The sequence below is a fragment of the Botrytis cinerea genome, chromosome 15 (genome assembly GCF_000143535.2).
Source record: "Botrytis cinerea B05.10 chromosome 15, complete sequence".
In the NCBI taxonomy this organism is placed as follows: domain Eukaryota; kingdom Fungi; phylum Ascomycota; class Leotiomycetes; order Helotiales; family Sclerotiniaceae; genus Botrytis; species Botrytis cinerea.
In genome coordinates, this window is record NC_037324.1 from 1,026,198 (window position 1) to 1,038,749 (window position 12,552).

At 44.6% G+C, this 12,552-nt stretch overlaps 3 protein-coding genes across 3 annotated transcripts; 2 read left to right on the forward strand and 1 right to left on the reverse strand.

Moving 5' to 3' along the window:
• The first annotated feature begins 66 nt into the window (after positions 1-66).
• On the forward strand, positions 67-5,010 carry BCIN_15g02970 (hypothetical protein). Its single transcript, XM_024697525.1, has 3 exons — positions 67-732; positions 777-2,060; positions 2,111-5,010. The coding sequence occupies exons 1-3, from the start codon at positions 327-329 to the stop codon at positions 4,588-4,590; spliced, it is 4,170 nt and encodes a 1,389-aa protein (XP_024553341.1). The 5' UTR covers positions 67-326; the 3' UTR covers positions 4,591-5,010.
• Positions 5,011-5,024: 14 nt separating this feature from the next.
• Bcvps54 lies at positions 5,025-9,287 on the reverse strand. The gene is made up of 4 exons (XM_024697526.1): positions 8,835-9,287; positions 8,658-8,782; positions 5,705-8,609; positions 5,025-5,651 (listed from the first exon to the last, which is right to left on the reverse strand). Exons 1-4 carry the CDS (start codon positions 8,918-8,920, stop codon positions 5,405-5,407), a joined length of 3,363 nt encoding a protein of 1,120 aa, XP_024553342.1. The 5' UTR covers positions 8,921-9,287; the 3' UTR covers positions 5,025-5,404.
• A 189-nt stretch (positions 9,288-9,476) lies between these two features.
• On the forward strand, positions 9,477-12,139 carry BCIN_15g02990 (hypothetical protein). Its single transcript, XM_024697527.1, has 4 exons — positions 9,477-9,719; positions 9,770-9,896; positions 9,947-11,349; positions 11,411-12,139. The coding sequence occupies exons 1-4, from the start codon at positions 9,583-9,585 to the stop codon at positions 11,904-11,906; spliced, it is 2,163 nt and encodes a 720-aa protein (XP_024553343.1). The 5' UTR covers positions 9,477-9,582; the 3' UTR covers positions 11,907-12,139.
• The last annotated feature ends 413 nt before the right edge of the window (positions 12,140-12,552 follow it).

The window sequence follows — 12,552 nt, forward strand, 5'->3', positions numbered from 1 at the left end:
TCAATCGTGACGTTAGTGTGAGTGGTGGGAGAGCTTCTTGTTGATATCCTCGAACGAAGTCGAGTTGGCTCTTTTCATAATTCCTTGAAGAGATTATTTCTCATTATTTTACCACCCCCCCGCCAAGCCATCCGTGGCAGTCGATAGGAAAAGAAAAACCAAACCTTCACCCTATAATAGCCTTTTTAGTAGCTATTTGCGCCCCTCAATTTCACTTTCTGGTCGAAGCAAAGTGCGCCACTTCACTTCAACAATTATAAACTTCAAATCGCAAACTATCTACAACATTCAAACATCCCGCGCATCCTGCGTATTGTATTTGCATCATGGGTGTCCCAAAGTTCTTCAGATGGATGAGCGAGAGGTATCCCTCGATCTCGCAGTTGATTGCGGAGAATAGAATACCAGAATTCGACTGTCTGTATCTGGATATGAATGGTATTATTCATAACTGTACCCACAAAGATTCGGATGATGCGACCTTTCGTATGACGGAGGAGCAAATGTTTATTGCGATTTTCAACTACATTGAGCATCTTTACGGAAAGATCAAGCCAAAGCAGCTGTTCTACATGGCTGTAGATGGAGTGGCTCCTCGCGCAAAGATGAATCAACAACGAGCTCGAAGATTTAGAACGGCATTAGATGTCGAGAATGCCAGAGAAAAGGCAATCAAAGAAGGAAAGGAAATGCCAAAAGAGGATGCGTTTGACAGCAATTCAATTACGCCAGGTAAGCCGTTCGGCAAATACAATGTTACAAAGCTAATTATTTAGGCACGGAGTTTATGCAAAAGTTGACCCTTCAACTGAAATATTTTATCGCAAAGAAGATCTCAGAGGATGTGGATTGGCAAGGAACCGAGATTGTGCTCTCAGGGCATGAGGTTCCAGGTGAGGGAGAGCACAAAATTATGGAGTACATTCGCCTCAAGAAAGCACAACCAGATTACGATCCTAATAGACGCCATTGTCTTTATGGCCTGGATGCGGACTTGATTATGTTGGGATTGTTAAGTCATGACCCTCATTTCTGCCTCCTTCGCGAAGAGGTTACTTTTGGTAGGCAGAGTAAAGCCAAGTCTAAGGAGTTGGAACATCAAAATTTCTATTTGATGCATCTATGCATTGTTAGAGAGTATTTAGAATTGGAATTTCAGGAGTTAAAGGAAGATGGTGTTCTAGGGTTTCCGTTCGATCTTGAGCGCGTTATTGATGATTTCATCCTCATGGCGTTCTTTGTTGGCAACGATTTCCTACCAAATCTTCCGAATTTACACATTAACGAGGGAGCATTGGCGTTGATGTTCAAGGTATACAAGACTATTCTGCCTAAAGGTGGTGGATATATCAATGAGGGGGGAGTTATTAACATGAGTCGACTGGCAATCTTGCTTGAGGAGTTGTCTCATGTTGAGTACAGATTTTTCGAATCTGAGAGTTCGGACTCATCATGGTTCAAGGCTAAACAAATGTCAAAGGAGGACGTCATGGTAAAAGGTAAAAACAAGGGCAAGCTTGTTATGACCACGGCACAGCAGCAAATATGGAAACAAGTCAAATCCTATGTTCAAAAGAGAGGTTCAGAAGCACTGGATTTATCCGACAAGCTTCCCGCAGCAGATAGAAAATTTGCGCAGGACCTAGCAGACAGTCTGCACCTAGAATGGAAGACGGTACAGAACGATGATGGCGAACGTCACATGCAACTCTCTTTCCCTGCAAAGCTCGGTGCCGATGATGAAGAAGATGATGATGAAGAGGAAGAATCTCAACTTGCCATTATGCGAATTGTCAAACAATACGACAAAGCAGAAGTTCTTGACGTTTCTAAAGAACAAGCACAAGCCGAGATGGAACGCAAATATGAAGAGAAGTTTCAAGAGTGGAAGGACAAATATTATGAGGGCAAATTTGAATGGGATCGAAAGAACGAAATTGAGTTGACGAAACTATGCGAGAATTACGTCCAGGGTTTGCAGTGGGTTCTTTACTACTACTATCGTGGTGTCGTGTCGTGGCCGTGGTATTACCAATACCACTACTCGCCGATGATTTCTGGTAAGTTATCTTTCTGGAACTTTTTATTGCTAAGCTAACAATATCATCAGATGTCATAAAAGGACTCAAAGCTGATGTCAATTTCAAGCTTGGTCAGCCATTCCATCCATTCGAGCAACTTATGGGTGTGCTACCGGATCGTAGTAAGAAGATTGTACCCACTGTGTATCACGATCTCATGACAAACCCCGCTTCTCCTATCATTGACTTCTACCCTCGAGACTTTGAGCTAGATATGAACGGAAAGAAGATGGAGTGGGAAGCTGTGGTCAAGATTCCATTCATCGACGAAAAGCGATTATTGGATGCCATGGCTACGAAGAACAATTTATTGAGTGATGCCGAGAAGTTCAGGAATGAATTTGGAGTCTCCTTGAAGTTCACTTATGACCCAGATGTCGATTTCATCTATCCGTCTTCATTGACGGGCATCTTTCCAGACATTCCCCACTGCCACTGCGTGGAGAACATTTTCGACTTGCCGACAATTGAGGGTTTGGATTTTTACCATGGTCTCATGGATGGAGCCAAGCTTGGGTCTGCATCTCTAGCTGGATTCCCAAGTTTAGGCTACCTTCCATACAACGCAACGTTGGGCTTCCATGGGGTCAACGTTTTCCAGTCAGACAGCCGTAATGAAAGTATGGTTGTTACAATTGAAGATTGTGAGATTCGTACCAATGTCAAGACAGCGCAACAAAAACTTGGTAAAAGAGTATTTGTTGGCTATCCTTTCTTACAGGAAGGTAAAGTTGTCAAAGTTTCTGACGAATTGTTTGACTACCTACCCTCCGAAGATGCCAGTGGTCAACCCATTACTAGACCCCACGGACCTCGCGAGATTGATGACTTCCGCAAGAAAGCAGAGAGAATAGAAAGCACCTATAGCAAGCGCCTTGGTATTATCATTGGACCAGTAGAGTCTCTAACTCATGTGGAGATGCTGAAAGGCTTGAAAAAGATGGATGATGGTGCGACCATCAAAGAATATGCTGTTATACCTGGCCAGGACACAGACTACGCTTCGCAAGTTGTAGTGGATGAAGTGACCAGTGAAGATCAGCGATTCCTAGAGAAAGCGGCTTTACCTGTGGAAGAAGAGTTTCCTGTTGATGATAGAATATTTTTCCTTGGAGACTTCAACTATGGCCGCCCAGGACTGGTTGAAGGTCACATGGATCACAAACTTCAAATATCATTGTCAACGATCAAAGGGAAAGAAGTGGAGTTTGGTAGAAACATTGTCCACGACTCCAAGAACGCTACTCAGTATACACCGTCCTTTGCAGTGGCTAAAATGCTAGGGTTGCACCCTTTGGTACTCAGCAAGATTACTTCATCCTTCCAAGTCTCTGCCGTGGGCCAACTCCGCGTCAACTTGGGACTAAATCTTAAATTTGAGGGCAAGAAACTCAAAGTTCTGGGTTATTCTCGACGAGCTGATAATGGATGGGAGTTTAGCAATAAAGCCATCGAACTCATCAGCACGTACATGACAAAATTTCCTCATTTCTTTGCTGGCATTCAAAGAAAGCCTCAAGGAAACGATTATGAGGAGTCCGACTTTCCTGGTGCTAGTATCAAAGAGATTGTGGCATGGCTTAAAACCATCGAATCCAAGAATTTTGAAAAGGTGCCTCTAGATGCTGAGCAGCTTGACTCCGATACCGTAATGGCCATTGAACAAGCAGCCCAGCACGCTTTGGTGAATGGCCCTCAACCTCAACGAACAACCCTAAAGGCTGTTCCACGTGGTGCCCTCTTAAAACCATCTGATGCTGAACATCGTTGCGGCAACCAGAAATTTGCTTTGGGCGATCGTGTTGTTTATGTTGCAGATTCAGGCCGTGTTCCCATTGCCACACGTGGTACTGTGGTAGGAATCTCTCGTACTCCACGCACCACTCTCCTCGATGTTTTGTTCGACGTTACTTTCATGAGTGGCACAACTCTTGGAGAGAGATGCTCCCCGTTCCGTGGATCCACCGTACCAATTGCTAGTGTACTAAATCTTACCAACAAGCAATTGATTGCAGGTTCTAGAGCTGCTGCCGAGAAACGACCTGCTCCAACTAGCACGCCTTTGACAGCAAATGGCGGCTATGGTTATGGACGAGGTCAGCAATATAGAGAATCTGGACCACCTCCTCCACTTCGGGGCTCTTTCCGTGGTGCTGTTTCAGGCCAACGTGGAAATTTCACACCCCGTGGTGGACGTGGACGTGGTGGGTTCACTAATGGGAATACAAACGGAAATTCTGGTGATAATGCTACTCCGGCTATTCATAGCAGCATGGTTATTCGAGACACGACACCCGTAAATACGACCGGAAATGCCAATGGCACCCGAGGCCGTGGAAATGCATTTGCAGCTGCTAGGGGTGGCAGCCCTGCCGCCGGTAACGTGGCATACAACAATGTTCCTCCTCCATCGACGTTAGAATCACGGGGCAGAGGTAGAGGCCGAGGTGGTAGAGGTCGCGGTGCTTCGAGAGGTCGAGGTGGTAATCCACATCCACCACAAGCTTAGATTTGCGATTTTTTGGCTCTTGACTTTTTTTTTCACTGGTACTTCTGGAAAAGAATGGCGATATTGGGATGGCATAGGATTTTTACGATGTTACATGGCTTAATATATCATGGAAAAAATGGAAACGAGTGGTCCATTTTTTGGTCGGTATTTTTACGAGACTAGATTAACGATTTCACGAGTGGGATGGTTATGATTTGCTTGTATTGTCACTATGCATGCTTTGATCGGATATATCAGACATAGGAGATGGTCAATGGACTTCAAATGCAACAAGCGCGCAGCAACAGCCAATTATCTTGGTATGTTTAGGGGAAGATACGAATTAGTGGTATGGAATGGAATGAATGATATTGAATCGAGAGAAAACATTTAGATATACACAGAATCAAGTCTTTGAAATCTACCATGTATTGCTAACTATATGGCGTGAATGTTTAAGGGTTTGTTCTCTTATTGTTCCACTCAGTGAGACATAGTAGTTAATTGTGAAAGAGTGTTAACATGTTCATGAAGTTGAAGATCAGATTTGAACGAGGGCCGTCTTAACCACCAGTGATAATCGGTCACAAATGGTTTTAAGCCATTTTACAATCATACGATCGAACAATCCCTAATAATCGCTAATATACAAAACCTCCTCGAGTGTATCAAGGAGACCGAGGTATCTATCTACAATTCCGTTGCTCCTTTCTCATTTCGTTCATTCGCTTCATTTCGCCACTTTCTCCGTTGAATAAAATAGGGAAGAGTTACAAGGTGATGGTTGGTTATTAAGAGCTTTCTCGTTCCAATAAAACTAGGATTTTGACTTTTAGCTATTCACATTTCCGCTATTGTTCCCGTTCCCATTCTCATTCCCATTTTCTGCCACCGGCTGCGTTACTCCCGTAGGGGTAGTGACCTGGGTATCAGGAGGTGATGTAGTCGCTGGCAAAGCCGAAGATGAGTTCCTTGGAACATTCTTGTCTTGTACGACTTTAATGATATAATCACCTGCATCATTTGCGCCATCAAGACCTCCTATACGCGTCTTGAAGTATTGCGCATCGCGAAGCATTCTATTTTATTATTAGTCGCTTGCATATCAGAGCAGGAAAGGAAATTGACATACCGTGCCTTAGCATCTTCACTTCCCAGAACCACATCCCCGAAAGCCTTCCCCAATTGCTCTCTGAAACTCTTGAACACCAGTTCCATAATCATATTCACAGTCATGTCAGGCAGATGCTTATTCAAGACTTTATGCAACGTAAGCGTCTCTTTCGTCATCGTTTCCATATATGTATTGATAGAAGCAGCCCGAGTCGCGTCATCCCAATCAATCATCTTCATACTTTTAATATGGGCAGTTGCTCTTCCAGACATGATGCTGAGGAACTTATCGTAGATCAGCTGTTGATGTTCAAGATACGAGCGGCGGATCTTGTCAAACTCGCCCATAAGAACAGAAACTGAAGAGCCCGTTCCAGCATTACGCCGGACGTATTCGCGGATGTACGGAATGAGAACAGATATAAAAGAAGTGGCCTGAGCGGCGAGGGCGAGATGTTTGGTAGTTATATTCTTAAGGCCTGCGGTGGTGGTAGCCCCGGCACCAAGGATTAGTTGCTGTACGCGGGAATTGAATAAAGTTAGGTAGGAGAGTATCGATGTAGCGATCTCGGAGGTCATGGATGGAATGCCAGTATTAAGGTGAAGAAGTGTGGCGAGACCGTGGAGACAAAGAATTGCAGATATGGGGAGGATATATGATTGATCATCAACAACTGCTGAACGAGTTTGGGCTTTGCTAGGTGTAGAGGTAGAATTTGGTGTCGATGTTCCGTTTTTTTGGTTACCATTTGATGGGGGAGTGAGTAAAGTTTGAGTTTCGAGAGGTGAATCAGTACAAGACTGCCATACTTTGCTACCAGAGCTCCAGGCTTCGACATCCTGCGTACTTGCGGAAAGTATTCTAGACAAAAGTTCCTTATCTTCATCAGTGAAATCTTTGGCATTCCAAGGATCTGCTTCCATGCCTGTGGCAAGACTTTGCCGCTCTGATTCGCCTAATTGTTGGACGTAATCTTTGATGTGACCGTTGACCACATTTTTCAGGGATGTTCCACTTCTACCCGATACAGCTTCGCATTCATTTGCGAAAAGTAAGTTCAGTGTGAAATATCTTAGAAATCTTTCAACCGAGAGATGGGTGCTTTGTTCTGTCCTCACTCTCAGAACCTTCACTATCTTATCTTGAGCAATATCGACGGCTTGCCCGAGAAGATTAGACATGTCCAACGTCTGGTGCATTTCTTCCTGCAACTCTCTACCAGAATTGCCCCTTAGGCTGGGGCTCATTCTGGCATTAATTGACCCTATAACCGGGCTTCTTGGTGGCGACTTCACTCCCCCGGGAGTGTCAGGGTCCCCAAGAGTACTAGTGACATCTAAAAGTACCTTCACTTGAGTTCCTAGCCTTCTTAAAGTCTCACCAACTTGGATATAGGTTTTCTTTAGGAGTTCTTCAGCATCATCTGGATCCAGTGAACGTAAATTGCGAGCTAATATCATAGACTTCTCTTGTTGGTTTTTTTGCCTGGCACCTCCAACTGTAGATGCCGACATCATAGAATCGGTATCGTCATCATTAGAACTAGGGAGGAAGCGTCGAATAATGTTTCGCACCTCTCGCAACACGGCCTCTCTGAACGCAGAAGTTGCAACTGAAGTACATTTTGCCCTATACAGGCCGCCTAGGGTCGATAACAATTCTGTCCGAAATTGGTCAGAAACTGTAAGATATGTGGGCTGTTGCGACGATGTTTCGCGACTATGATTGCCTCTTGATCTCAGAGATGCATTGCTCCAACGCTGTAGTGTATCCTCGGCAGATACTGTATCGACATGTCGTCTGAGATCGCCAAGTAGGGCTTGGAGAAACCTAGACTCGAAGCTTTTACCAATCCGGAAGCGCAAAACATCCAAATCGTTATTCACCCCTTGCAAAGCAATGGCACCTCTCAAATCTCGGAGTTGTATCTTATGCTGACCCGGTTTGCTCAGCATCTCCTCACCTGCAATAAGTTTTTCCAGCGCGTCGATGGCGTCTAGTGCTTGCTCCACATCACCGTTCTCCACCATTGATTCACAACTCGCAACGGCATTTACTATTTGTTTTAGTTGCTGAACCGCATCGTTCAATTGCTTCAAATTCTCTCTCCTTCTTTGCAGATTTACAATCTTCAATCCACCCACAGCCATTTCTTCATCTAACTCTTCCAATTCCTTTCTCAATGTTTTGATCCTCTCTACGGAAACTGCTGCTTCAGAATGAAGTTCTCTCAAAGATCCCAATGCCGCGAAAAAAGAAGTAGAGGCTGTAGATATCGAAGATATTAGATGCACCTCGATAGTGTCCATATACCATGACAACTTCTCCTGTAGAATAGCATTCGTAGCTAGTGCTTTCCTAGGGTTGATTGTAGAGCCATTGCTTGCTCGACGTTCATCGGGAGAGCCGGTAGTCGGCCGGATAACCTCTGAGCGTTCGCTGACAACGTCGAAAGTTCTAGGGTTTTCTAAGTGGAAGTCCTCCTCAAAATACACGCTGGGGACGGTGGAAATCGGAGTTGGTGCATGTATAGCTCTTCTTCCACTACTCGACTTTTTCCGTGTCGATGCCGAGGGAGTGTCCAGAGATGCAAGAGAAGCCAGAGAAGATTTCCTAGAAAGTTTCGGTGACCGCCCGTCAAAGTCTAGGATATCCGCAAAATCGTCCGCCTTGTTGCCTTTGCGTAACAATTGAGTTCCCCCCTCTTCCTCATTCTCTTTCGCTCTTTGTAATGCATCATAAGTTGCCCCTACCTGGGTTAAATACGACTTGAATTCCGAAGGGTCGATATGGGGTATGTTTGTGAGAGTTACTGGGGGTATATCTCGAGCCGTCGGAGGTTTGTGTGCACTCGATGCGGGGGCAGAAGTGTGGGGAATGAGACCAGTTCGAACGATCGGTGGTTGGAGTAAAGTAGATATAGCTTGAATTTGTTAGTTTCTTGGTTTCTCCATCCATTCTCGAAACATACCGTTCTGCCCGGATTCATTGAACCCGTGCCATTGTGAGACTGAATCCAATGTCCCCCCTATCGAGTGTATCGAGCTAGCTGTCGACCCGCGCCTTGGATAAAGTCTGCTACCGGAGGAACCTGGTCTGCCAGTCATCAGCATTTTGATCTCACTTGATTCTGAGCTGCGCAACAAACCTTGGGAAAGGATATTCATTCCGACCTCCAGGAGAAGTAGGGGAAAGATTCTCCACAGAAAACCGCGATGCCGGGGAATGATCCATGATTCTAATTATGTATTGATCACCATACAGCGAGCCTCAACCTCCCCCACAGCCGCGCAATCCCAATCTAAAATCGGCAACAACAGAAAAGCAGATTAAAAAGTGGCCAAGGGAAAGCCTTCCGTCAAACTACTTAATACAGGCCACGGAGGCGCATTCGTAAGCTATAGAATATGGTAGTCAACACGAATTTGTTGACAAGAGCAATCGTCATGGGGGTATCATTGCTGGTAAAAGGAAAGTTGAGAGAAAGACGGTATCGGAATTGTCATGTCGTAGAAGCGTACAAGTTGCATATTCATTAATTCATTGATTGTTCCATTTGTACCAAGATCCATTGACGATGTTTCCGTTCTTTCAGCCTTCCGTTGATACAACGATATTCATTGTTATCATTTGATTGGTCTGTCGGAATGGTGAGGCTGAGTCTCGAGGCTAGAGCTGGTGAGGGTTAAGATGTGGCTTCAAGCTGTGGCTAGTGAGCCATTCCATGCAAACACTTTACACGAATCGGTCGCGTTCGAAAAAGGAGAAACGCGTCTTATCAAAAACCTCAGGATCTGCCCACTTAGCAACAGCAGGACAACAGATCAAATATCAACACTGCCAATAGCCCCGCAATTTCATATTCAACACCACAAAATTATACTGTCAATAATAAGATGGATCGTCAATCTGTATTTTCTCTGAGTGTGTTACCACCTGAATATGGCGACAATGAAGATACTAGAGGTCAAGTGCAATCTCAACTAGAACAATTTATTCTTCAATTCCGCATTGACAACGCCTTCATCTACAGGTAGGGAAGCAATTCACTGTCTATGATACCCTACTAACAAGGCCATACAGAGATCAAATCCGAGAAAATGTTCTGTTAAAACAATACTTTTGCGACGTTGATGTTGGGCATCTGATATCCTTTAATGAAGAGCTTGCACACCGACTTGCGACAGAGCCTGCAGAGATTATACCCCTTGTAGCAAACCCCTACAAACTTTGCGCAAGCTATGTCTAACGCACACACAGTTCGAAAGCGCATTGAAGAGATGTACACATCGAATCGTATACCCCTCGGATAGAGATATTGTTCTCCCCGAACATCAACTCCTTCTTCACTCCACAGCTTCGGAGATTTCGATTCGAGACTTGGACGCCCTTGCCATATCCCGACTTGTACGAGTACCGGGTATCGTTATAGGAGCATCAGTACTATCATCGAAAGCAACAGCACTAAATATACAATGTCGGAATTGTCGCTCTACAAAGATATTACCAGTAAATGGCGGATTTTCTGGTGTTTCATTGCCCAGAATGTGCGATAGACAAAAGATGCCTGGAGATCCACCTTGTCCCATGGATCCATATGTGGTTGTTCATGAATCTTCTCAATTCGTTGATCAACAAATTATCAAGCTCCAGGAAGCTCCAGATCAGGTCCCAGTGGGAGAACTACCACGACATGTTCTTATTTCAACCGATAGATATTTGACGAACAGAGTGGTACCTGGTACAAGATGTATGATCACTGGCATATTCTCTATTTATCAAAACAAGAACACGAAAGGTTCTTCTACAACTTCGGCTGTTGCTATTAGAACTCCATACTTGAGGGCAGTTGGTATCCATAGCGATGTCGATCACACCGCGAAAGGGAATGCTGTGTTCTCGGAAGAGGAAGAACAAGAATTTCTCGAGATGTCACGCAGGCCAGATCTTTACAGTGTATTTGCATCCTGCATTGCCCCATCTATTTACGGCAACAACGATATCAAAAAAGCGATAGCATGTCTCCTCTTAGGTGGATCCAAAAAGATTCTTCCTGACGGTATGAAACTCCGTGGTGACATTAACGTTCTTCTTCTCGGTGACCCTGGAACTGCCAAATCTCAACTGTTGAAATTCGTTGAAAAGGTCGCTCCAATCGCCATTTACACTTCTGGAAAAGGTTCTTCTGCCGCTGGTCTTACCGCCTCCGTTCAACGTGATCACTCAACTCGAGAATTCTACCTCGAAGGAGGAGCGATGGTCCTTGCAGATGGAGGTGTAGTATGTATCGATGAGTTCGACAAAATGCGCGATGAAGATCGAGTAGCCATTCACGAAGCTATGGAACAACAAACTATTTCGATAGCTAAAGCAGGTATCACTACAATCCTCAATGCACGAACTTCAGTTCTGGCTGCAGCCAATCCTATCTTTGGTCGTTATGATGATCTCAAATCACCGGGTGAGAACATCGATTTCCAAACTACAATTCTATCGCGTTTCGATATGATTTTTATTGTCAAGGATGAGCACGAAAGGGGCAAAGATGAAAAAATGGCAAGGCACGTTATGAATGTTCACATGGGTGGTAGAGGAAGGGAAGAACAAGCCGAGTCTGAGATTCCAGTTGAAAAGATGAAGAGATACATCAGCTACTGTAAATCGTACGTATTACACCTAATCGCCTCCCTTATGACTAGAGCACGCAAAACTAACAGCCCTCAGTCGTTGCGCCCCACGTCTCTCCCCAGAAGCCTCGGAAAAGCTCTCTTCCCACTTCGTTTCCATCCGCAAACAAGTCCACGCCACCGAAATGACAACCAACGAACGCTCATCCATCCCCATCACAGTCCGTCAACTCGAAGCCATCATCCGTATCACAGAATCCCTCGCCAAAATCTCCCTATCCCCCATCGCGCATGAACATCACGTCGACGAAGCCATCCGTCTCTTCCTCGCATCCACCATGGACGCCGTCCAACAAGGTGTCGCGCAACAAGGAAGTCGCGAGCTCCAAGACGAAGTCGCGCGATTGGAAGAAGAATTAAAAAAGAGGTTGCCCGTAGGTTGGAGCACATCTCTCGCCACGCTCAAGCGGGAAATGTGCGAGGGGAGAGGCTTTAGCGAGATGAGTCTCGAAAGGGCATTGGTCGTGCTGCAGCGAAGAGATACTATTGCTATTAGAGGACAAGGTAGTCAGGTTTACAGGAGCGGCGCTTAGGGTTAACGTTACGAGCGTGCTATATGATGTCTACATGAATGGATACCTTTGCGTTTGGCGTTTGGACGAAAGAAAGACAGAGGGAAAAGTGAGAAAGAATATTATGTTATTTAAAATTAACTTGACGTAGTGAATGCGAAAAGGAAAAAGGAACATCTCTAGTTTCATACCTACCTAGGTAATCTCTAGTAATGATATCAATATCAACACCAATTACCCTTCCCCCCCCCTAATTTGAATCCATCTACAATTCATGAAATTTCCAACCCCAAACTCTTCCTCTAGCCAAAAAAAAAAAACAAAAAAACAATCCCATTCCATCCCATCCCATCCCCTCTAAAAGATTCCTCATCCACCCATCCACCCATCCATCTTTTTCAAAAGCAAAAAGCAAAAAGCAAAAATCATATCTCTTCTTTTCTCAATCCCATTTCTTAACTACATACAGTAACCATCTACTTCCCACTAAAATCTATCTACACTACAATACTACTGCTCTACTTCAACGTATGGATTCACCATCCCATCCCGTCCCATTTCATATGCCCTTCCCATCATTTACACCTCGATTACACCTTACTCACTTCTTCTCACTCTAATAAATGTATACTCAATTTAGCTTCATTCCTTACATTAGTAGCCCAAC